This window comes from Anguilla rostrata, chromosome 12 (genome assembly GCF_018555375.3).
Source record: "Anguilla rostrata isolate EN2019 chromosome 12, ASM1855537v3, whole genome shotgun sequence".
Lineage (NCBI taxonomy): Eukaryota > Metazoa > Chordata > Actinopteri > Anguilliformes > Anguillidae > Anguilla > Anguilla rostrata.
Window position 1 is genome coordinate 37103641 of NC_057944.1, and position 25013 is coordinate 37128653.

The following is a 25013-nucleotide window of genomic DNA, read 5'->3' on the forward strand; positions in this document are numbered from 1 at the left end:
CCACGCCATCAGATAACGGTGAGTTGTGGGGATTTAAAGGTTGAAATATTAACCGGCAGAACTTGCGGCTCTCCGGGATCAGGGTTGACCATCGCCGGCCTAAGCTGGAATTACACCGCAAATAGTCAGTAAACATTTCAGGAGCGGTCTGTGAGCACAGACTGGGAAAGGGGCAGAAAACAGTCAGACCAGTCCAGCGTACAAAATCTGATGAGGAGATAAAGTATCTTGGGCAACCAGCTACCTAGCAATGCACATCCAAACAGAGTAATTAAGTATAGAACTGACTTCACATAGCTAACATTTATTTTTTCAGCATTTTCTCTATTTTATTGTCTATTTGTATTACTTATACACAAACAGACAGACAGATGCACACACACGGACACAGGCACACACACGCACACACACACACACACACACAATGACCTAGTCCAACCGTATATCGTGAGGAACGGTATAAATTTTAACTTCTGAATGACAAAAATTGTGCGTGTCATGAGCTACACGAGTAACATAAATCTATCAGGCCTGGTAAAATAAGCGTATGCATCATATAACTTCCAGTATTACAGGAAATCTATTGAATATTGTGCCCTTTTAATGCAATAGCTCCTTTGGGAGCCAGGTCCTTTGTCTCCTGACCCATAATGCATCTGATCTGCATTGCCTTAATTGGTATTCAAAGATAAAACAGATCTCATCCATCACAGTATTAGAAGAAGGCTGCCACGGCAAACCATTGGCTCCTGGATTCTGTACTGTGGGCACAGGAAACTTAATATGCTTAAATGGAGCACATTATTATGTGGAGTGCATTTAGGTTCAAAATAAATATAGTGCAAGCACTTCTCTAGTGTTGCCAAGTGGTTTTTGATTAATCTGCACACTGCACAATCAAAGTCCACTTTACTTCCAGGCACACATAAATAACTCAATGTATAAATAAATACATAGGAGCTTTAGTCCGATATGTAGGTTTGTTTATTGTTCTTTCTTCCCCCTTATATTTTGGTCCTGGACCACAACTTTATGGACACGTGGTTTGTGGTTATCAATCATTCACATCCGAGAGCAACTTTTTTTCTCTATTTTGTAGAAAACTCACAGTGAATAAACCATAGTATTCTGATTTTTCTTAAATACTACCCGTCTCTGTCCCCTTTGCATAACTACGGTTATGAGTCACAAAGAGACAACAGGCCGCCTCCCACTTTATGACACCCTTCAACAACAATGACAGTGACCAGTGTTACAGTCCTAATGTTCAGGATAGACAAAGCACATTGGATAGACAATACTTCACATAAGGAGTATAGCAACTGGCGTGCTGGATTTCGCTTTTCTTACATTATTTAGTTACTCAGTTACAAAATTAATTCACACTGTTAATTACACATGCATAAGTATGTTAATTTTTTAAATTCTGATATCACTGTCTCTTTCTTTGTGTCGTTTTTGCCTGCAAGTAGTTATGTATGTATTATGTGGGATGTATTTGTACATTTAAGGTAACGGTAGTAAAACTGGATAGACTAATCCCTGCCTTTCCTGAAGTTCAAAGGAAACTCAAGAAGCTTACTGAACCTCTCGACCCAATTAGTCATGCTATCTAAATATCCTTGCAAATAATGTCAGTCCCATACATAGCTAGGCAATACACACACGTGTAACAGTATGCCATTTTGCATAGCAATAGCAACATAAGCATACTGAACACTACCTGAAATATATTTATTTTGCTATCAGTCATTAGTGTCAGGAAATGAGTGTCATAACGCGTGAATAAGTAACCAAGCATGTTGCATTTTGAAATCCATCTACCAAACTATAAACGATTCGCCCAAAACAAGGCTACAACAAATCAAAAAAGGGTTATATTCAAAACACTCAATGGATCTGTGCTTGTGGCACAGCGGGTTGCTTGTTATAAATGCAGCTTGAAGAAAGCTTGAACTTAAAGTGTTCTCCAGCAATATGTAGACCTGAAATCATTCGGTGGGGTAGCCAAGGCAACTTAGGATGCATCTTTATAAAATCTCAGCCTACTCATTGATAACAAAGACAAAAAAGACTTAGTGCTTCCTCCAGCCCCGTTACAATGTAGTTGCTATTAGTTTATGCTAAAGAAAATAACAATCGGTTCCCAAATGCGCGTAATCATACCAACTGCCAAATGGGGCTTGAAACTGGAAAGGTGTTGTGCTCTTTCTCCTTTCCGTGTGACTTTGACGCAAGGGACGAGGCAAAAAAGAGGGGAAACAGAAACGCAACAACAAAATAGTGCATTTCACATTATTATTATTATTAATCTTTACCTGCCAGGAGACGGAGGGAATTTCAGCAAATTTCCCAAGCCCCGCAAACGAGTAACAGCTGTACATATGATCCGTGGACTCCGAGCAGTGCCACAGCAGCCCGAAGCTCACGGTGGCTTCGTTTCGTAAGGGGTCCTTCACAATCCATGCCGGAGTGGCGAAACTGTAGCTGCAAATCGCCACGAGAGCCGAGGAGAGGAGCACCCAAAAGCAACCGATACAACTGATCATCCTCGAAAGACCGGATCAATGAGCTCAACAAGAAATCGGTACTAATTTTTCGGTTTTATGTCGACTTGCTGTCCATCGGGCAATACATTTTTAAGTTAATTCCCACTCGGAACAAGGAAGAGACAAATGATGTCCGAAAATGTAACAGCTGTGTTCGCAGTGCAACGGCGGAAAAAAAAGTTGCACGCGACTGCAGGGTGATCCTCCGTTTTTAAATTACATTACACATGTTACGGTCAAGGACTTGCGGCAATATTTTGTCACACCCAAATGAATACACCCAGAGAGCAACCTGCCTCCACATCTGTCATTCCGCAGCTGCGCGCTAGATATCAAAGTACAGATACATGTCAATTAATCGTGCTCGTGGTGCGTGAAAGTTAAATCCAGAATTAAGTGACAGCTATCGAATCACTCTATCAGGCACTGGCAGGATCTTCGCGGTATGTTTGAACGGAAGAGCTGCGAGGAGATCTGTTGTAATTAATGAGCAGGTGTTGTCTTGGCGTTTCTTGCGGCACACCAAGTGGGCGTTTCTCTGTTCTGGGTATACATGTTGTTTTTTTTTTTACACTCAAAGTATAGTTCCGTCAAATTATTAGATTTTTAAAATAACAAAACAATTGTAATAAAGCTGAATAGTGTTTTTTTCTAGTAGTGTATGTGTGCTGTCATGATTTTGTTGCGTCAAATCGAACTCAACAGAAATTAAAAAATTAGTTCAAAATGACAACTTTTTGAAAGAAAGGTGTGTATGTGTGCGTCTGTTAATTATAAGTGAAGTTTTATGTAATTAACATATGTTGATGTTATTTTTTTAAAGGAAATCGTAACTATAAATACGGAGGTCTGCAGGTTAAAACAGGAATGAAATAAAAACAGACTTAATTAATGAACGAATTTACAGAATTCAAGCAACAAGCAATATTGCCATACTCAGTTTGACAGACTACTCAATTACTCCCTTTTCCAACAACATTTATCCCACATCGCCCTCTCGTGGGCTGGCTAGGACATTGCCAATCTTTTGGCAAGGGCAAGTACACTCACAAGTACACACTGTAAAGCACCATTTACACAAAGCACTATTTTATTGTCATAATTCATACATTTTCCACAGATCCTTTGAAAACTTGAAAACTTATCTGCGAACGTACAAAGTGAGATTGATTACTGTAATCATTGCTGTACATTTAAGTCTATTCTGAACAAATCTGAATTAAAAATGCTCCTGTAACATTCAATGCACGTGATTAACCGATGATCAGGCATACTTCCACATATTTATATACTGTACAGTACACACAGTAAAAATAAAGATTGTTGTCGAAGGTTAGATATTACCTGATTCAAGAGCGCACAATCCACATAAATAAATAGGGAAAATTTGTCTTTTATACACATAAAAGGAATGCTGTTATCATATTCTGTCCTTATATCATATCATATCTGTCTAACATTTCAACATGTGCAATATTACTGAGTGTGTACACATTTGCATTCATGTGAACAGAAATAAAGATAAATCACTGAGCAAATCACAATTTCTAAAATATGTAAATTTCTCTGGAATTTCTTCAATGACCTTTTAAGCAAGTAATGGGTAAGCAAGTAATGGGTAATGATGCAGACAATCAAACCTGGCTTCTGTGAGTCTCTGGTCCTTAGCTGATGCTGATGTACTGTACAGAAGCAAAGACCAGTTTCTACCGCTTGTCATTTATGCTAACAACAAGAATGTGGGACAGCCACGTGAAGTACAACCAATAAATACAAGAATCCTTTCCTAATGTCACACTGAACCCCAACATTGGACTTTAATATCAACCTGACTCTCCACAATCTGACTTACCCTAATACACATGCACGCATGCACGCACACACTCACATGCACACACAGACACACTCACACGCACACACACAGACGTGGGGGTGGGGGCGGGGGGGTTGTTTGTGGGCAAGGACGAGGGCTAAACTGGGCAGGAGTGAAAAGCCTGGATGGAATCATTCACCTGTCACCTGATGGGCTTAGACTGACACTTAACACCCAAGAGTGACACGCGTTCAAGACTAGGTTAAGCAAACGGAGAGCAGGTCTTCCTGTTTCTTCGGGTTAAGATTCCCCCCTTTCTCTTGCTGAAGCAGCCACACGAGAGGCATAATGAAAATGGCCGCTGCAGAAATGGCGGCCCAGGCTATCCGTCGGAGGAGTAGAGGGCGCTGCGTTTGAGCTCGGAGAAGGACACAGAGGGACACTGGAGATAATACAGGAGAACCTGGACCTGGCAGGAGACACAGACAATGACCTGAGTCAGTGGCCCAGCGACCTGCACAACCACACGCAAGAACATCACCACGAGCAACTCACCAACGGCAACTGCAAAAACAACTTACCTTCATTACTATTACTTACTATTATTTAATCAAAACTGAGACCAGGTGAGGCCTTTTAAATTGACAAGTGTCAATTTCGACTGGCAATTAAATGAAAGCGCTAATTTTTTTTTCTTCATGTGCACATAGAGCTGAGTTTCGCAATCGGCACAATTGAAAATAATTTCTAAAAAGGTTGAATTTCAATCTTGAAAGTTAACTCTTACAGATCAAACAGTGACTGAATCCAGGCAGAGGTTTCACTAGAAGGGGACCACACTGCACCACCTTCTTACCAAAAAACCAACCCCCCCCCAGGGCCCACCTGCGCCATGACGTCATGTGACCACAGGTCGGAGAGCAGGGCGATGTGCCCTCTGCGGCTCTCCTCCGACGGTCTGAGCAGGGTGGGGCCGAATATGGTCGCCAGGTTGAGCAGGGACATCTTGTTCACCGGCTCCTTTTCTGCCACCCTGGGGGAAGGGGGGGGGGGATTGGTACATCCATCCATTCATCCATTACCTATACCTGCTTATTCCTGGTCAGGTTTGTGGGGGGTGCTGGAGCCTATCCCAGCATGCACTGGACGAGACGCAGAAATACACCCTGAACAGGTCGCCAGCCCATCGCAGATGCATTGGTTCAGAATTGGTCAAATATTCGGTTCATTTATTAGAAGGAATGTCAATCCTCAGAAAGACCAGCAGGTGTCACTATTTCACAAACATTGGTTTTCACCAAACGCATTGTGAATCAAGTGCAGTATTTTCTGTACTGTACTGTTCTGTTCCCCCCCAATTGCTCAGTGTTAATTTGGCTTGCTGAAAAAGGTGGAATTGTTGATTGTTTCTCAGTGAATAAAGCTGTCTGAACACACTTATTTACTTTTTCCCATCACCTCTCAAAATAAAATATCTATATATTTCAGGTCACTCTATTGTTTTAAGAGCTGCATTTGCCCAACTAGTCATGGTCTTGTAATGGTCAAAATGTTTGGTCATAATTTTTTATCATAAAATTTAACACTGAACGTAAAAGCGAACATTGATATCTGACAGCTGAACAGAGTTCCAGTGGCATTCTCTCCACGTCCTCAGTGCTGTTTTCCTTATGTTCTGCAGAATTTCATCATCGGTTTGTCAGTGTCAGATCAGTACAGCTTCAGCTATACGTTCTTTTTGTAACTGCTCTACAGTGGAACTGGCATTTATAAATGTTATTCAAACATTTAATTCATGACTCTGTGACTGAAATATGCTCCTGTTTTTTCAAATCTGCACTGCTTTTAACTACTGTAACTCTGCTGTCTCTTTCTACAATAGCTACAATTATGGATTTTCCATCTGCTCTCACACATTTACCAGCAGATGGCGCCAAAGTGTATTGTGTGCATCACACACAGGGGGCAGATACTTCGCAGCTAGCCCAGACTGCAGCCATACCTGGAAACAGACACTGACCAGATACGTGTGACTGAGCGAGGGCTTCCTGTGAGACTCTGGAATCGATCGTGACATGAGTCCTGCATCCTGGACTGGAAGGGCCGTTGTCTTGATGGGAAGTGCGCACTTGGGAACAGGGAGCTCTGGAAAGCGTCAGCGAGAGAGTGGAATTCCAGCACGGCACAGCGGAGTAGAACGCTGAAGAGCCGAGTAGAACGCTGAAGAGCCGAATGGAACGCTGAAGAGCCAAATGGAACGCTGAAGAGCCAAATGGAACGCTGAAGAGCTGAATAGAACGCTGAAGAGCCAAATAGAACGCTGAAGAGCCAAATAGAACGCTGAAGAGCCGAATAGAGCTAAAGGCAAATAGACGCTGAGGAGCCAAAGAACGTGAGAGCCAAGAACGCTTGAAGGCCATAGAACGCTGAAGAGCCGAATAGAGAGGGTTGCGGAGGTTCGCTTTTCTTTAGTTTAAAGAGAGCCCGGATTTTGTGTCTAATGAGGAAAGCAGGTCTGAGTGACACTGGTCTGAGGGGATTTCCCTGTGCATGTCATTACAGCAGAGTAATGAGCACAAGGATTTGGGCTCCGATCCGGAAATGTGGAAGTCATGCAGCAGCAGTGAGAATTAAAACAAACCACTGCTTTCCCCTTCAGTGGTTACTGGGTCCAGATTGTTAATGTGAGTGGACACACACACACACACACACACACACACACACACACACACACAAAGACAAACACACACACACTTACACACACACACAACACACACACAACAGCACACTCACACACACACACAACACCACACACACACACATACACCAGCAAAGACAACACACACACCTTTCACACACACACAAAGACAACACACACACACACACACACACACACACACACACACAGACACTCACACACACACACACACACACACACACACACACACACACAGCTGTATGTACAAGACCTTGTAAGACCTGTGTAAAATGCGCATAAGGGATATCTTAATGTAATTATAATGAAGGTTAAATTCCCATTCTTTTCCGGTCTGTGTCGTTCGAGGCCCACCTCCTGAGGTGCTCCAGCAGTGTGAGGAAGGTGAAGAGGTTGGGATCTGGCAGCGAGCAAAGCAGATGCATCATGCAGCTCTCCTTGGCAACAGGATCAGACAGGGCTGTGGAGAGGAGAGGAAGACTGCAGGAAGACTGCCAGTACCCAACAGACAGGCAGACAGACAGACAGATAAACAGACAGACAGACAGACAGAGAGACAGACACACAACACAGACAGACAGACAGACAGACCTCCTCTCTGCACCCCCCTCACCTCCACCAGCTCTTCTACAGCAACACTGTACAGCCGTGCACCCACTCACCACTAACTAATTTAAACCTCTCCACCAAGGTCATAGCCTTAAAATGATCACAAACACAGTAGAACGTCCAGGAGCAGGCTTTATGCGATTCCATATTAAATGAAGTGCACTCTGTCCGAGTAAAATTAACTCTATCACGGCTGATTCAACGATGAAATTCTTCCTTTTGTCTGCATGGTTGTACTTTTAAAATAACAAAGTGTATGGCTAATATTTACACTGATATCAGCAGTGTATAGACAGCAGTAGTTTTCCCCACTGGATTCTAGATTGTAAGCTTGAAGTGCACAGGTTTGAGTGTTGGGTTAAACTAGTGTCATAGTGGGAATATTTAATGAGTGATTCTGGGGAATGGTATTGTCAGTCAGAAACATGATCCACCCACCCCCGCCCCCCATTAAATGAAAGACACTGCTGGTGTTTATTGCGCAGTAGCAGGGTTGAGCTCTTCAGGTGAGCGCTGCCGTACCTATCCCCTCCAGGAAGGGCAGGTACAGCCGGTCAGTGAGCAGGGCCTCCGGGAGCTCGCGGAAGTACAGCTTCAGAGTTCCCGCGACGGCGTTGACGTCCACGTCACTCAGCTGCACCGGGAAGTCTTTGGCACCGTCTGCGGAGACAACCGGCGCATTTAGAGAGGGACAGAGCGGTCTTGGGGGTGGATCTGATTCCAGTGAACTAGATTCTGAACTCTTCTTATCTCTCTTATACTGGCCTTAGAACAGAGAGGCTTACAGATCCAGCGACATGCTCTGCTTGCATTGCAGAGGTAGCAATCCGCCATGCTCTCATAATAATCATGATGACTCCAAGCTCCCTAGTGGCTCAGTCAGTGAAGGCGCTGGGCACTGTTGCAGCAGATTCAAACCTTGGCTACATCATATGACCAGGAGACACCAGGCTTAAGCTAGCTAGAGCTCCTTCTCCTTCCACCCAATGCCAGATGCCCACAGGTATGAGATATGCCTGCACTCCAGCAATCAACCTCCTGCAGTACTGGGTGAACTGAAGGGTGTGAAATAGTCGCTGGTTTGTGGGGGAGTGTAACACACATAACCTGCAGTGCTCTGTATGGTGACACAGGGATGACTCAAGAGGCTCAATCTGATTCATACGAGAGGAGAACCTGGTGACTGTACTCATCCTGGTCTTCTGCACTTGGAGATGTTTCCATTGGAGCCTTCGTTAATCACTTTGGACAAAAATAAATAAATGTAGACGTATATGCTCTCTTACTTGTGTTGAACGCAGCTTTCAGGGTCTGGATGTCTGTGGCTACGCCTGAGATCCTGTAGATCCCCACCTCCTCAATCCCCCGCTTCTCCACCTCCTCGATGCACTGACGGATGACGAAGGGCACCTTGGAGCACTCTCGCCTGCAGAGCGACACAACACTGTAACCACCATGGCGCATATCATTAAATTCCATTACCACACTGTAACCAATACTCTCCTAATTGGACAAACAGAGATTGCGATGAGCGTTGCAGCATGAACGTGATTGGCCGTTCCAAACTGGGTTGAAAAAGGAGAAAATCATGAAAAAGAGTGTAGATATTATAAAACCAGCACGCCTACAATTGATACCATAGTTCAAAGCTCAGCTTTTTAGTGGCTGAATTATTTAACAGTGCAGAGTGATTTCACATTGAAAATTCCCCAGATTCTTACTTTGTGACCACACTGATTTTTACACCAAACACTCCACTCTGTTTCTTGGAAGGCGTTCTCTTCAAGGTCAAGTCCCGCCCAGTGAACTTCATTGAGAATTCAACTTTGATCTGAAGGAGAGAGAATAATCCAACAACTAGCTGTTTTTTCTTTTTTTAATGCAAATGTATTCCTTCATGAATACTTTACAGTGTTGTCATGTCAGGATATAGAAATTGATGGCCTAGAAAGGCTTATACAACCCCCTGTGTACCACTGAGGACCGCTCTTACCCCATTCATTTCTATGACATCCATCTGCCAGTTCTTGGACTGCACTGTTTCTGCATCCATCTGTTAAGACATGGAAAAAACAGATGGAATTTCATGTCAGCTTTAACTTTCAACTTTTTCCTATGGCTGTTGTTTTCTTAACTGTGTGAGTCAACACGGTATGTGCAGCATCTCATCAAGCAAAGGGAGCTCATTCAAACTGACTGCTCCATCGATACGCATGAGCTTTTTTTTTGTCTTTCTCCCACACATCAGAGACACCATCCTGCTCCCAGGACCAGTGAAAGAACGGCAAGCAGTCTAATTAGGACAAATGTCATGATAAATGTTCTCGTTGAGCGATGTTACATTAGGTAGCTGTGCGTTTTTCCTTCCCAGCACCTGCGCAAACATCTCTCTTTTAAAACATCTCTCCTTACTCTCCGAAGCCCCTTTCATCCACGGCCAGTAAAACAGGAGCGCGTTACAGTTTCCCCTCCTAACCGGGTTATTCCTGGAGCCAAATGCGAAGAAGACCCAGTTTTCCCATGCCTGACGGAAATTCCCAGACATAGTTGGTCTATATTTAACCGCCCCCCCCCCCCAGGGGGAACTCCAGGTTAAAGCGTATTCATTTTGTCTTCTTATTAAATTTCCGGGAGCCTGACATCTGCTTACGTTGGCTGCCTCCTCGCGCTGAAAGAGCCTGGCCTGGCGCTCGGGTGACCCGGAGCTTGTGTGTGATTTACTGCATCGTGTCTTCTCCGCTGCACGCCGCCAAGGCTGAAAGGCCTGCTCCTCTCAGAGAGCCGTCCAGCACGCTCACACACTCACACACTCACACAGTCACACACACACACACACACACTCACACACACACACACGCTCACACACTCACACACACTCACACACACACACACACACACACTCACACACTCACACACACACACACGCTCACACACTCACACACACTCACACACTCACGCACTCACACACACACACACTCACACTCACACGCTCACGCACACTCCCTGCCAAACAGTCCCGCGCACTGAAGTGCGTTTAACGTGAAGCAGATGAATGCAGGGGCTGAGGGCCTGGGTGCACCCAGCCAGGATTTGGTCTGGGGTGAACAAGAAAACAGTGCCTGACATGTACAGCAACGAAAAGTAGACTCAAACGTCGACAACAACGTCGTATTCTCAGGACGTGAATGTAACGAAAATGAAGCCTAAAAGATCTTAACCCCGCTCCTAAAGCCAGCCTGCATAAATTTACTTATAAATAAAGCAAACCGAAGTGATGTTGTCAGCAAAAACCCAAAGCTTAAGCAGAGCAATCAAAAAGAAAAAAAAAGAAAATCTGAATATGTTCTTAATATAAACTTGCATGCAGTGAGACTGTGGGGTGTAGTCTACGCAGTGACTCTCAGCCCATACACGAATCCCACTGTACAGCAGGGGCCTCCATTCCCTGCTGTAGCAATTTAGTTCAGTTTAGTCATTTAGCAGACACGTCAAGCCACAGTGACTTACTGTACAAAGGTGCATTCCATACCGAGATCCAATATCTATCAGTAAGCCTCTCTGCATTCCTGCCTGAATAAAATAAAAATATTTTTTTAAAACTACATACGGAGCGCTCTTGAATTCATGGGCAACAGAGAATGTTTATAATTCCCAGGAAATCATCTTTCTAATTTATGCGGTTAACTGCCGTTTCCCCGCAGTTAATGGACTGGAAACAAAACGCAGTGAACCGCAGCCCCACAGGATTATGGGAAACCAAGCATGGTGGAGTCTACACCCTCTTTGCACTGAAATCTCATGCCTATGTCACAGCAGATACTGCCAGTACTGAACTGAACCCTGCAGTTGAACTATCATGTGTGATTAAAAGGAACGATAACGTAATAACATGTGATACTGCGTACTGCTTCCCTAAGTAATATTTTAAATTATAAAAGACAAATGGAAGCCAATACCAATGGTAGATAACAGTAGCAGCCAATGACAAATGGATTAATGCTCTGTGCAAGCAAAGCAATATTTAAAAAACGTTGTCATGTCAAAGGACTGCACTGCTTTTCTTAAAGTTGCTTTGGCTCTGAACAGCAGGGAAATGCAATTGGCGGAACAATAAAAACAGCAGAAAGTGATAAAGTGCTCTGAAGACATTTCAGTGGCAAAAGCTCTGGATGTTGTTATAGAATACAGATTTTTTTTCAACAGCAATAAAATAATTCAAAATTACAGCAACGGCAATCAACGTGAAAAGAGATTCAGTTAGCTTCAGTTACATGATTGAATCTGCCAATATTGCTGTAACCTGCCATATCAGAGTTTAACAGTAACGTATGTAGAATGGTTCATAGAAAGTGCTACCTATCGTTCTATTGGCACTGACCTCTACATCATCACCACTAGGGGAGAACCATTAATCCCGTAAATAAGCATCTATTAAACTAACCCTTTTGTGTTCCAGAAAAAACTGGAGAACCGGACGAGTTTTCAAGCTGTTCTTGCAGTTCCAGTGAAATTCCCCGGTTTCTCCTGGGTAGCTATTATCATACAGAAATGCATGGAGTTTTTTTAAAAGAAAGAAAAGAAGACCTTAATGCAAAACTAACTTCTCTCGTTCCTTTGTTCGGTATCCCCCAGTAAGTCATCTTTTATTAAAATTCCCAGGAGACTTTGCCCCAGTTCCTTGCGTGCATAGCTACAGGCTTACAGCATATCGCGAACTCCCGAAGCGTTCGCTAAAACACGACGTGTTCAGCGTGACCTTAGAATTACGCGGGAACAAGAAAAGAGACATCTCTGAGAGAAGCAAAGACATGCAGGGTCTGTTAACTCCCCGTCTCCATACCCAACCGCCCCCGTGTCTCCATCAAAAGGAACCTCAAAAAAAATCCATCGGATTTGCATGAATTTTTAAATTATAAATGAATCGCGTGCACCTGTGCCTGAGATTCAAGGCATCTTCTTTACCCAGAGATTGTCTATGCATGGCCTACTTAGACAATAAGCAAGCGATGAGGTGAGACAGGCTGTTCTTGCATTTTTATGTTACTTATCTTAGAAGAGGTCTTATCGGGTATATTTTAGGTAATTATTGGTAATTCTGTTTCAGTGTGTTAAGAGACAAACCATAGGTGCTTTACAAATAAGCAGTCACCCCAAACAGTCTTCAAAGATCATTTTCAATGGCCCTGTATTGAAGCTTATGTTAAAAAATAGCAAAATGGAGACTTGATCTCCTTCCTGAAATACATAATCAAAACATATGGGCCATGGGCAACAGTCCCTGGGTTTCTGTGGGAAAGAGGCTGTTTTGATTTACTGTCACGATTCCAGGACCATAGGTTCTATTTCAGGAAGGGTCTCACTGTGCAAACTTTGAAATGCACTTCAAACAGAGTTTGATGGAGTAACTCCACACCAGAGGGGGTGAGGGTAGACTACAGCCGCCACGCACGCAGGCAGGCGAAGGGGTTTGCTCCAACAGGGGAACCGGGCAACGGGACGGGACAACGGGACCCAGATGAGGCCTTGGATGGAGCAGGGAAATCCCCCGCTGGGGCCCGGGCAGTGACCCGGGCCAATGCAAACAAAACCGCAAGGATCACAGCCTAAAGCTGCCATATCCCTTACTCACACAGAGAGGGGTTCGAGGCTGCGGCAGGCATGCTCAAAGCTTTGCAGCTTTAACAGACAAAGCAGTGAGGAGATAAGAAAGCCGCTGGGGAATGTGGAGGGATGCGAAGTTCTGTGCCAGAACAAACAGTCGATTCGTACAAAGGCTGAGGAAAACTTCTCGGAGGATGGAAACATCTCTTTGAGCGCTGGCATCGAGTACCACACTGTACATACTCGACTGTACAATGCCTCCTGTACATGAGAACAGGCTGAATGCAGTCTTTTACAGTGTGCGCCCCAGGAAGCTGCTGGTGAAATGCACTGAACATGCAGAGTGCTGGGTATGTGGTAGCAGGTAAATCAAGGTCATGAGTATGGACACCAAAACACAATGCTTGGTTTCAGCATGACGTGGGGCAGGGGAAGCTCTGCAGTTGAAACAGTAACACCTGTTTCAATGACATGTTCCCCATCCCGTTCACAAAAGCAACGTCAACCGCAGGACTCTTCCTCAAAGAAAACAGCGTGTCATCACAGGGTGTAGCTATCGACCTCGAAATGTCCGAAATTAAACAAAGTGGGATTGACACAAGCTGAACTCAGCTGTGGATGTTAGTGTGCTTGCTGGGGACCCAGCAGAGGTACAGTAACATCTCTCCCGGTACAACCTGCAACTGTCAGGCAAACCGGATTCAGAACAGACCTGGCACATCTCAGGACTCCATACAGCTTATCTTGAGTGCATTTAGGGTTCCACTCACTCTAAACTGATTAAGACATTTGCTGTACAGATACATGCATGTACAAGTTATTAATGAGATCTTGGCTCTAAGACCAAGTTGTACTTTACAGCAAATATTGTTACTTTGGGAATGTCGTTCTTGTTGCCGTTCCTATAGTTGCAGCACGTTGCTTTTGATGGATGGAGCTCTGCGATGCTCACTGTTTTATCCTAAGAGGATGCCAGAGGGTCCGCAAGTTCGAACCCGCACACACACATTAATCACATTAATGCATTTGCCATTGTGCCGGAAAAAAATGTTACGTATGTATGCATGTAAAAGTGTCAGTTTCATATGTGATTTTGCAAGGTGATGTTAGGAATGTATACGTTATTGTTATGTAACAGTTATGAGTTACGGTGCGCTGAGAGAACTGCTCGCTGAAGGCATCGACTTCTGAAAGCTCTGCTAGAACGCAGGTCCAGCGGTTTCAATGTACTCCCGTGTGCCAGAATGTTTCACAAAGGAACGCATTTTTTGGAAATCTCTCACGTCTTCCGACAATCTGCAGAACGTGTCGACATGGAGCAACTGCCAATATATCCCGGCATCCAGGGAACATACCACACCGTACTGTACATACTCGATTGTACAGTGCCTCCTGTACTGTACATCAGGGCAGGCTGAATTCGGTCTTTTACAGTGTGTGGCCCAGGAAGCTGTAAAATGCAGTGGACATGCAGTGCGCTGGGTCTGTGGTAGCAGGTAAATCAGTTGCTGTTCTCATGACGGGTCAGTGAGCTCCCCTCGGCTCTTCCCTGAACAGGCTCATCTGTGCTCCTCTCATTGTGCTGCCTACACACACGGGGATTAATGTGTGCAGCACTCCGCTCCACTGTACTGATCTGACCTGTGACCTTTCTACCTCCCTGAGGTGTCCGAGGGAAGATTCTGCCTCATTGTCCTTAACCCTTCAGGTTCCTGGCACTACACAGTAAAATAGCCAAAAGAGTTTATATGGGTCCAATGGGGACCACATATACTTTATTAGAGTAAAATGTAAAACTGTTTTAAAGTTTACTACTTGGGTACAACCTTAAAAAAAACAAATATGTGGTAACGATGCGCCACTTCTCTTAGCTAACAGTTCAGAAAATTAGCAGTACCATAAGTACCAAGACATTAGGTTGTATGCACACAAGAACACTCGCACACACACACACACACACACACAAACACCTAAAAAGCCATCTGCATCAAGTGGTTTTGGAATTTGAATAGCAATAAAAGCCTCACCTGCAAACACCTGAGCGCTTTTCAGCCTACGGTATATAAAAAAAATACTCGAACCGAGATGTTCTGCTTCTGTAATTTCCAGCTAATGTTGAACAGTTCTGTTTCAAGCACCCTGCTCCAGAGGAATTCAGGTCAACCATCACCTTTGCTGCAGACCTATGCAATCTTATATGACACCTTTTCTCAGCAGATAATATGCTTTGGCCCCATAGCTTGTGTGGAAGTGGGAACAAAGTTGAGACAATGAAAGCATACTGCAAGCCCAGAGAGCCGATGCCATCGTCATCATAAAATTAATAATTATCAAACAATACCTACACAATCAGAAACAGCCATGGAATGTCCTGGCAATATTTTCAGTGCACCCAACGTGTGTGTGTGTGTGTGTGTGCAGCTGAAGCCTGACCAGTAACAGACTGAGAGCTTTCGTGCATGTCAAAAGCCCTCCAGATGCCTTGCCTTGCCTGGCCCCTACTTTCACATACAGTAATACAGAGCACAGAGTTCAGCCTCAATCAGCTCATGAGAGAGCGGAGATCACACCTCCAAAGACTCGCACACACAGATTCAGTATCAGCCAGGCATTTTCACAGCATAGCACTCCTGATGCCTCCTGTTAAACTAGGAGAGAGAAACAGAGACTGAAAGAGAGGAGGGGTAGAGAGAGAGGAGGGTAGTGAGAAAGGAGTAGTGAGAGAGAGTGGGAGAGGGGGGTAGAGAGAGATGGGCACAGAGAGGGTAAAGAGAGACATAGACTGAGAGAGGTAGAGAGAGGGGGTAGAGAGAGAGAGAGAACAGGTAGAGAGAGGGGTAGAGAGAGAGGTATATAAAAATGGCAGAGAAATAGTGAGGGGGTAGAGAGAGGTAGATAGAATGGGTAGAGAAAGACAGAAAGGTAGAGAGGGGGTAGAGAAAGAGAGGTGGAGAGAGGGGGTAGAGAGAGAGAGGTAGAGGGAGAGAGAGAGGTAGAGAGAGAGAGTAAGATAGAGGGAGCGGGATAGAGAGAGGTAGAGGGACAGAGAGAGAGAGGTAGAGAGAGATAGAGAGGTAGCGGGACAGAGAGAGAGAGGTAGAGGTAGCGGGACAGAGAGAGAGAGGTAGAGAGAGAGAGAGACAGAGGGACAGAGAGAGAGAGGTAGAGGTAGCGGGAGAGAGAGAGAGATAGAGAGGTAGTGGGACAGAGAGAGAGGTAGAGGGAGAGATAGAGAGGTAGCGGGACAGAGAGAGAGAGGTACAGGTAGTGGGAGAGAGAGTAAGATAGAGGGAGCGGGATAGAGAGAGGTAGAGGGACAGAGAGAGAGAGGTAGAGGTAGCGGGAGTGAGAGAGAGGTAGAGGTAGCGGGAGAGAGAGAGAGAGAGGTAGAGAGAGAGAGGTAGAGGTAGAGGTAGCGGGACAGAGCCGTGTCTCAGGCTCTGTAGCAGTAAGCGTTGCCCGTTAGGCTGCGTGGGCGAGCGAGGGGGCTGAGACCTTTTGGCGGAGGATCTTGCTGCGCACGCGGCCCCACAGCCGGGCCCCGGTGTTGGGGGGTCTCCTGAGGGGGGCGCGCTCCTCCACGGGGCTCCCCGCTCCGCAGTGCTCCAGACCCTCGCACACGGAGGCCAGCTCGCCCTCGGACGCCAGCGTGTCCGTCATCCTCCTCCGGGGTGGGGGGTGGGGGGGGGCCTATGCGCCGGGCAGGGCCGAACCAGGGGGGTCTGCCTGCACCTCAGGAGGGGGGGTTGAGATCGAAAAGGTGAAAAAGTGGTGGTAAAAAAAAAACCAAAATCTAATAAATCCCCAGATCCAGTCCAACAGAAAATGTACACAAAGCCCCAAATTCTTCTACTGCTGGCAAAGAGGTGTCAGAAGAGGTGGTGAAAAGAAATTGGTTCTGAAAGTCTTCTTCTTCTTAAGGCTGTTAAAACAAAAATAAATGAAATAAAAAAGCACAGTCTGAGGTGGGCAGAGCGATGTATTCCGTTACAAAATGAGCTGAAAGGCTGGCACAGTTTTCTTCACAGTTCTTTATAAGTTCAGGCATCTCGTCTCACACACCGATTCCCTGTCTTCTGCGCTACTCCCAGCTAGCTGCCAGCATCTCTGCGCTCAACAATGAAACATGGAACCAAGGGGGAGAGAAAAAGAGAGAGAGACAGAGACAGAGAGGAGGGAGGAGAGAGTGTGCTGCTATCATCACCCTCCAGTACTGTGAGTTTCCAGTTTTAAACAGTGAGACAGAGAGAGGGGGAGAGAGAGAGAGAGAGAGGGAGGGAGGGAGAGATGAAGAGAAGAGGCAGAGAAAGAGAGAATCCCACCCCCGTGTAGACAGATCCGATTCTGTCTGTCAAAGCTCACAGCGAAAGGTCTGCTGTCACCACTGCAGAGCACCTGAGGAAGAGAGCACAGAGCTCATTATGGGAGAGGGGTACAGGGGGGCGGAGTCAGGGGAGCCGATGTCAGTGTGTTCCAAACAACCGAGCAAACATTAACCCTTTCTGCTCCAGGCTGGCTGAACCATCATTACAGCTAGAACCTCTGCATGTGTTCTGCCTGTGATGTCACTGCTGGTACTTCACAAAGCAGTGCACATTGTTCAGTTTGTCTGTGTGTGACGTGTAATTAAACTCTTAAAAAAAGAGTTTGCAATCTAAATTGAATTCAATTCTATCACATGCATACTGTACATACACAATACAATTCTCAGGATTTAAAGCCAATTCATCTGACCATTGCTATTCATGCTTCTGTGGCAAAGAAAACAACCACACACTATGACCTCACACACACTCAGTATGTGTATTCTGCTTACCTGGGTGAAAACAGCAACAGGATTGGCACTACATAGGTTTGCAATATACCTGTCCTTAAGTAATGCGATTACAGTGGAATCAAAACCATGCCAAGCTTGAAAATCATGGTCAGATTGCTTTGTGAAATTTAACAGAATTACAGGTAAATTTTAACCGGTATTAGGACCATCAGCCTTCTGTAGTGGCCAATCACGGTTGTCATTCTTTCATCAGCGTAGCCAATGAGGCAGTCTCACGTATCAGCCTCATAAACATGCCGCTCACTAAGAGCTTGACAAGACTGACACTCTAACGTGAGATAAATCCACCAAATCTCAGGAGATGTGCTGTGCTAATCGACCAATGGCAAGCCACTTCCGATGAACCAGAATTGCTTGTAGGTGTTGCTCAAAATGGAGTTCAGATTCAAGACAACTCAACCACTGACCTATAAGATAATGCCGGCTAAAACATTCTAGAACCACTCAGATGTTAACTTCCCATTCCTGATGCTCTGGACACAGCTGCTACCCCCCATGTAGCAGTTCTGTACAGCAGCTCGAAACTATGGAAGTGATTTAAAGAGGACTCTGTTCCCCTGCTGGCTGAATACTGAAAGCCTTGGTTTTCTGTTATGAACATCAGATCCTTCTCTTAAAGTATGCAGAGATTATTTTACCGCGCAGTGTGTGATTCTCTACTGTAACCAATTTACAGGCTAGCAGAAGGACAAGGTTCTACCTCAATGCAATGGCTTTCAACCAGCTTAGATGATCAAATCAATAATCTAAAGAAAGCATGACTTTATGTGCCTCCACCACTGCATGATGCATACAATCTAGCCCCGAGTCCTGTGCTCAAATTGGAAGAGAAAGATTTTGGAATTATTACCCAACTTTAATAATGTCACAGGCATTAAAGTTAAGGATGCCATTTAATAAAATGTATGTTTTTTCTGCTAGATGTTGCTGAAGGTCAAGCATTGCATGACTGTAGTGTACACAGCACACTAAATCCTATAGAGTAAGTTCAAAGATAATGGCAAGCTTACAATAGAGTGAAGAACAATATGAAGGACTCTGTGGTTCTGTATTTTATTTATTTTCTTGGTTGATCCCATATCCCACGGTGAAGCTTCAGAGACAGCCCAGAGAAAATAAGGGCCATGACATGAATAGCACTCTTACTGTGGGAGCAGTAGGTAAACAGAAGAAGCCAAGCAAAAATGTCAACCAAAAAAAAAAAAAGGTCTTCCCCTAGCAACTGTTGCCAAGAAAGAAAAGTTACAGCATTAGAATGGAAAGCCTGCAAGTAGGGCATATAGAAGCTTACTAACCAGAAATGGTTTTGTATGGAAATATCATCAAATAATCAGTCCGCACAAATTGCAATAAATCAAAGGGCCAAACTACTTTAACCTAAATTTGGAAGCAAAGCGACAAGGCTCTACATGAAACTGCAGTTCCCTGGTCTGAGTGCTTCTTTTGGACATGTCAGTTGGGAGTCATCAGTGCTTGCTTTTTGGGCACACGTCCCCCATGCAGCTGGAAACATCGGCTTTACGGAGCCAGCACACAATGTTCCCCTGTTCACACAATAAGAACATGAGTACACAAACTTGCCAACAGCTCCGAGAAAATGTGTTCTGCTTGAGGGCCCTGAAAGTGGAGAAAGAGGAATATCAAGATGGACCTCTTCTCTTCTCGGGGGGAAGGCTGCTGACTCTGTCCTGGGGGTACTTATGTTCCCTCGAGCTCGTGGCAGAATCATGGCCTACACACCCCCACCCACCCTTTATACGTGCGCTGTGCGTGAGCGTGTATCTGTGTGTGTGTGTGTGTGTGGGTGTGTGTGTGTGTGGTGTCGTGAGCGTGTATCTGTGTGTGTGTGTGTGTGCATCTTGTGGTGGTGCACTTGGTGTGCAGGACCCAAAACAGGTATCACTGCCTTCCCACTGACCGAAATCCGATGACTGCCTCCCACGACCCTGCCCCCGCCCCGCCCCCCTCGCCCCCCGCCCCCCGCCCCCCTCGCCCCCCGCCCCTCGCCCCCCGGGCATAGAGCAGCACAAGCCACCCCAGAGAAACAGCCTCAAAGGCTGGACGAGCATCAGGATCAGTCAGGCCTTCCATTTTAACACAGACCCTAACACAGACATGGACTTAACACAGAGCGGGAATTCATCTAAAAAATGAATTCATCTAAAAAAAAATGAACAAAGCCCAAAGTCCATTTTAAAGCATTCTCATTCTTTCTTGCAATAAATGTTGGGCACTGCCTCGAAAAAGAAATACTACTTTTCTCTGAGCTAATGATTCTGGAGTGAATCTTTATCTTTAACCGGAATGGCACTATAATCACACTCCACAATGCAGAGAATAGGAGCCTTCGGTTTCCCTAGTACTAAAAGTATCTCCACAAAAGCAGGCGGGAAAGAAACCTGCACTTTCTCGAGGATGGGAGAAAAACAGAGAGAAATACACAAAAGCCGGTGCCTGGATCCTAGTGTGGCTGGCACATTAAAGAAAATATGCTCAAAGTCAAATAATTCTTCTGTAAAAAAAAAGCCTTCATTTGAAATACACACTGTGCTCTGAGGTGCATCGCTTCTCCTGCAGAAAACTGATCTCCAGTGATCCAGAGCATTAAAATACTGTTTAATTCAGTTCTGGCTTTTTCCTTCTTTCCCTAAGTTGGGGATGGGGGGCGTACTTCCATGTTATTTTATTCTGGTCGGACCCTGGAGGCCAGATACAATCTCTCAACACCAAACCAACGTAGCACCAAACCAATATCCGCATCCAGACTCGACAGCCTTAATACACAAGTTGAAGAAATAACTGCCCACGGTGTGAGTACAACTTCAGTGAAATGCTGCAGCGTCACATCGTAGAGAATACGGGGCGCGGTGTTGTTGATTAGAGCAGTGAAAATGGCCTTCGAGGGAATTTTCCTCTCTCTGCTGTGGTACGCCAGATTCATGCGCCCCAATGTAAAAGCACAAACTGATTTACTACAGTCGCATGCAGCTTTCTATCAGACCTCCATTCGTAGGGACCATAAACCTCATCCCAATTTAACCACTGACATTGCTATACTCAACTGGGAGACAAACAGGAGCAGCATAGCAAAATATCCCGGCTAACACTTCTCACACAGCATATCAAATGGTCTGCAGAGCTCTGTAAAGCTTCAGTACGTACAACGCAGTGGACATCAAAGTCTCCCTGTCCGTGTGCAAAGTGAACTGCAAAGGAACCGACCACTAGAGGAAACAAGCCTTTTACACCACTCGACAAAATTGGGTAAAAGTACGTAAAAGTAGAAAAGCTACAGGTTTGTAGCTTTGATATAGATAATGCTGGTAATGTCTGCATGTTTTGAAATTTCAATCTGAAGACATGAAATAGTAACATTGTCATTTGAAACATTACTGTGGAGAGTCTATATGCTCGCAAAACTTGGCAAGAGGAGTTTTAGCTTAAGTAGGTTTGTGTGCCCAAAAACCTAAATCCCTGGAGGACGGGGAAATATATTTGGCTGTACTTTAATAGGAGCTGCCAGCCCCTCAGAAGCAATTTATTTTGAGCCACGCTAAAGCTGGGCTCAAGGAGGTGCTCTATTTAACTGCCACTAATGGCCGTCACTCACAAGCAACTTCCTCCTCAACCGCGGGTGGCAGCGAGGACTTAAAAAATGGGCAGATCTATCAGGGTTCTTCACAGGGCAACTGAAGACCGTGTTCGGGACAGACGGAGGCCCTCCATGTAATAACCGGAAGCCTGCTCCAGGGCCTGCAGCGATGTTCTAAGGGTAGCACAGACACTGTCCCCGAGTGCCAATATTCTGCGAAGTAGGACAGCACAGCGAGAAGACTGTCTAATTGGCCTCATTTGCAGGCGGAGTGATCTGATTAGGCCGATCTAGGCTGGTGCAACGGCCCTGCCCCCAAAAATCATTGAAAGTGACAGGTTCTGGAACCCAAAATCTAAGGGGGCTCAGCACGTTGTCCTGACTGTAAAACACCTGCCGATGAAAACACAGAATTAGAAACGGCTAATTTAATATCCAAATGGCAAGTACCCCACCACAAAAATGTGTTCCAGAGGCATGCTACCAATCTACCAATCAACAGGTTTAAAGAGGATTCCATTACAAACGCACGCCGATTGCATCAGGGGTGTCATAGTGAGGGGGATAGTGGACCTGGGGGGAGGTAAATGCCTGTAATTTAATGTAATGTAATGTAATGAAAGAGGAATAAATCTGCTGCAATTTGACATTGTTGGCAGGAAATAATTGCTTGATTCATTGTGGCCTCCGTTTTGAAATGTAGAAAGGAGGGCTACTGTTTTGGTCTCCAACATGTTATTATTGGCTGAAAAGCCTCCAGGACCATGGACAGAGGCAGTTTGAACTACACAATAAACTAGTAAGGCTGATTGGTCATCAGCCCAGGTGTCACTCAGCACCTTCATTAGCCTTGTCATCAAGGCCTGTCACTTGGGGAACACATTTAAAAACATGCAGCTTCTGCGCATGGTGCTTCTCTTTCCTGTTCAATTATATGCATTTTCAGCCAAAATAGCTGAACTATCAATGATTTTACGGATTAGATTATTTTTCCCCCTAAAAATCATTTCAACCGTGTACTGGCAAGGGGAACTTACTACTTGGGTTTATAGCTGAGACTCACAACCCAAGTGGGAAGCTATTGCACTTCAAGGTCCTTTACCTTTATTCAGGAATAAAAGGATTTACTTAATAATAATAATAATAATAATAATAATTAATTAATCAGTAATGTTTAAGCTACAGTGTCTGCAACTAAAAATGCATCATGTTTTGTATTCCTGGGGGAAAAAAACATAAAAATCTTGTTCTCAAGTCATCAATGTTTGAATATCTAGGCAAATTAAGGCTAATTGACCAACGCTTTCCCACAATTCAGTCAGGTCTCTCAACCGCACAGATGTCGCTCCAATGCATTTCAGATTGACGCATTCATTTTTCATCTTTGGTGATCTGAATTCCCAATTCTTGCTTGGTGCATTACTGCCACCTAGTGACACCTTTGGGACATAACAGCATAGCAGTATCCTTCAGAGCAAAGGAAGAACTTGACTAAGCGGTTAGTGTTTACAGAATAAAAATATTTTATATATATTTTATTTGATAACGTGACATGGGATTTTATTTGGAATTAAATTAATCATTTGTTGGACGGTGCTGTTGCGGAGTGGAATATAAACATCAACCTCAAATTGCTTGGGGGGATTCATTCCGATCGCATATCCGCCTGCCTGAGTGACATCCAGAGCTGGATGACCAAACACCAGCTCAAGCTCAACACAAACAAAACGGAACTTCTCCATATTCCTTCTCTTACCTCTCCCACTTCTCATCTCCCCATTTCTTTAGGAGACACTCCCCTACACCCTTCACAGAGTGCCCGAAATCTTGGAGTTGTGCTCGACAACAGGCTGTCACTCTCTGAGAATATCGCGGCAACCACCCGGTCGTGCAGGTTCATCCTGTACAATATCCGCAGAATAAGACCACTCCTCACCAATTATTCCACACAGCTCCTGGTCCAGGCCATGATACTGTCACGTCTGGACTACTGCAACTCCCTCCTGGCTGGCCTCCCAGCATCAGCCACCAGACCCCTTCAGCTCATCCAGAATGCAGCAGCACGTCTGGTTTACAACCTCCCTCGTGACTCCCACGTCACTCCCCTCCTCATCTCCCTCCACTGGCTACCAGTGCAAGCTCGCATCCGGTTTAAGACACTGGTGCTTGCTTTCCAAGCAGTCAAGGGGTCAGCTCCTGGTTATCTGCAGAAGATGATCAGACCCTACAAGCCGGCCAGATCGCTCCGATCGGCTACTACAGGGCGGCTGATTCCTCCCCCTACACGAGCAGCAACAAGGTCTCGACTCTTTGCAGTTTTGGCCCCACGATGGTGGAACGATCTTCCAGTGGAGGTCAGAACAGCAGAGTGTCTGAGCACCTTCAAACGGAAACTCAAGACGCACCTCTTCTCTGTGTACCTCTCTCCTCTTCCCTAAACCCCCTCCCATAACTATATAAAAAAAAAAAAAAAAAAAAAAAAAAAATTTTTGTTCAGACTATCTTGTTTCTCCTTATTGTATGCATCATAGTAAAGGCTTTTTACCTACATGTTGTTCAATGGACTTAAGCGGACTTGATCCTGAGTTTGGTTACTCTGTTGTAAGTCGCTCTGGATAAGAGCGTCAGCTAAATACCTATAATGTAATGTAATGTAAATGACGAAGAATTAAAGGGGGGCTTTTTTGTACACCGTGAGATATGCATGTAGCTAGAAATTTTTTTTTTTTTCTTCCAAATTGAAGACAGTCTTTACACCCTCTTGTCTTGTATCCTGAGAAATACAGACTGCTATTCAAGCGAGAAATGGTCTTAATGGTAAGATGGGTAGCAGCTTCTCAAAGAGTGCGAAGTGCATGCAAACGTGCAACCCACATTCTGTGGTGCAACCTGTGAGAGGGGTTTTCCTTCCTAGTGAAAAATCCTACTCTTCTTCGGCCAACTGGAGAACATTCCCTATTTAATTTACCACTCCAGTCATTCTCCAGTTGTCACTTGTTGCTCAATATTTTTTTTAATCAATTTATTTGCTTGAATATTAAGTGGTGCAAGAATAGTTTAATCGTAATGACACAATTATAATTAGTATAGTATACAATTGGAGCCATACAATAGCTTATTTTGAGAACTTACCATTTACCCCATTCCCATAGTTTTCCGCATCGTCTGCGCAGAAACTGACGTCAGACCTGTGTTGACGCAGACGCAGACTGTTCAGAAGTCCCAAGCGCGCAGCCTTTCAAAGTGAAACTGTCAGTTAATTTGTGCTAGCTGACTAGCTAATTTAGCTAATATGC

At 44.8% G+C, this 25013-nt stretch overlaps 2 protein-coding genes across 4 annotated transcripts in view; both read right to left on the bottom strand.

The window, feature by feature from the left end:
- Positions 1 to 3111, bottom strand: part of LOC135235551 (LHFPL tetraspan subfamily member 7 protein-like) — a 29250-nt gene extending 26139 nt beyond the window's left edge. Inside the window, exon 1 of the mRNA XM_064301120.1 lies at positions 2319 to 3111. Within this exon, the coding sequence (XP_064157190.1) occupies positions 2319 to 2549 (231 nt within the window). The 5' untranslated portion in view covers positions 2550 to 3111. The remainder of the gene's footprint in view (positions 1 to 2318) is intronic.
- Positions 3112 to 3621: 510 nt separating this feature from the next.
- On the bottom strand, positions 3622 to 24983 carry LOC135235545 (active breakpoint cluster region-related protein-like). 3 transcript variants are annotated; one of them, XM_064301110.1, is made up of 8 exons: positions 24850 to 24983; positions 9681 to 9740; positions 9409 to 9518; positions 8974 to 9113; positions 8210 to 8347; positions 7433 to 7538; positions 5248 to 5395; positions 3622 to 4831 (listed from the first exon to the last, which is right to left on the bottom strand). In XM_064301110.1, the coding sequence occupies exons 1-8, from the start codon at positions 24850 to 24852 to the stop codon at positions 4745 to 4747; spliced, it is 792 nt and encodes a 263-aa protein (XP_064157180.1). In that variant the 5' UTR covers positions 24853 to 24983; the 3' UTR covers positions 3622 to 4744. The 3 variants fall into 3 exon arrangements, with proteins under 3 accessions (XP_064157180.1, XP_064157179.1, XP_064157181.1); XM_064301109.1 differs by lacking the exon at positions 24850 to 24983 and adding an exon at positions 16784 to 17683; XM_064301111.1 differs by lacking the exon at positions 24850 to 24983 and adding an exon at positions 10338 to 11734.
- Between the last annotated feature and the right edge of the window lie 30 nt (positions 24984 to 25013).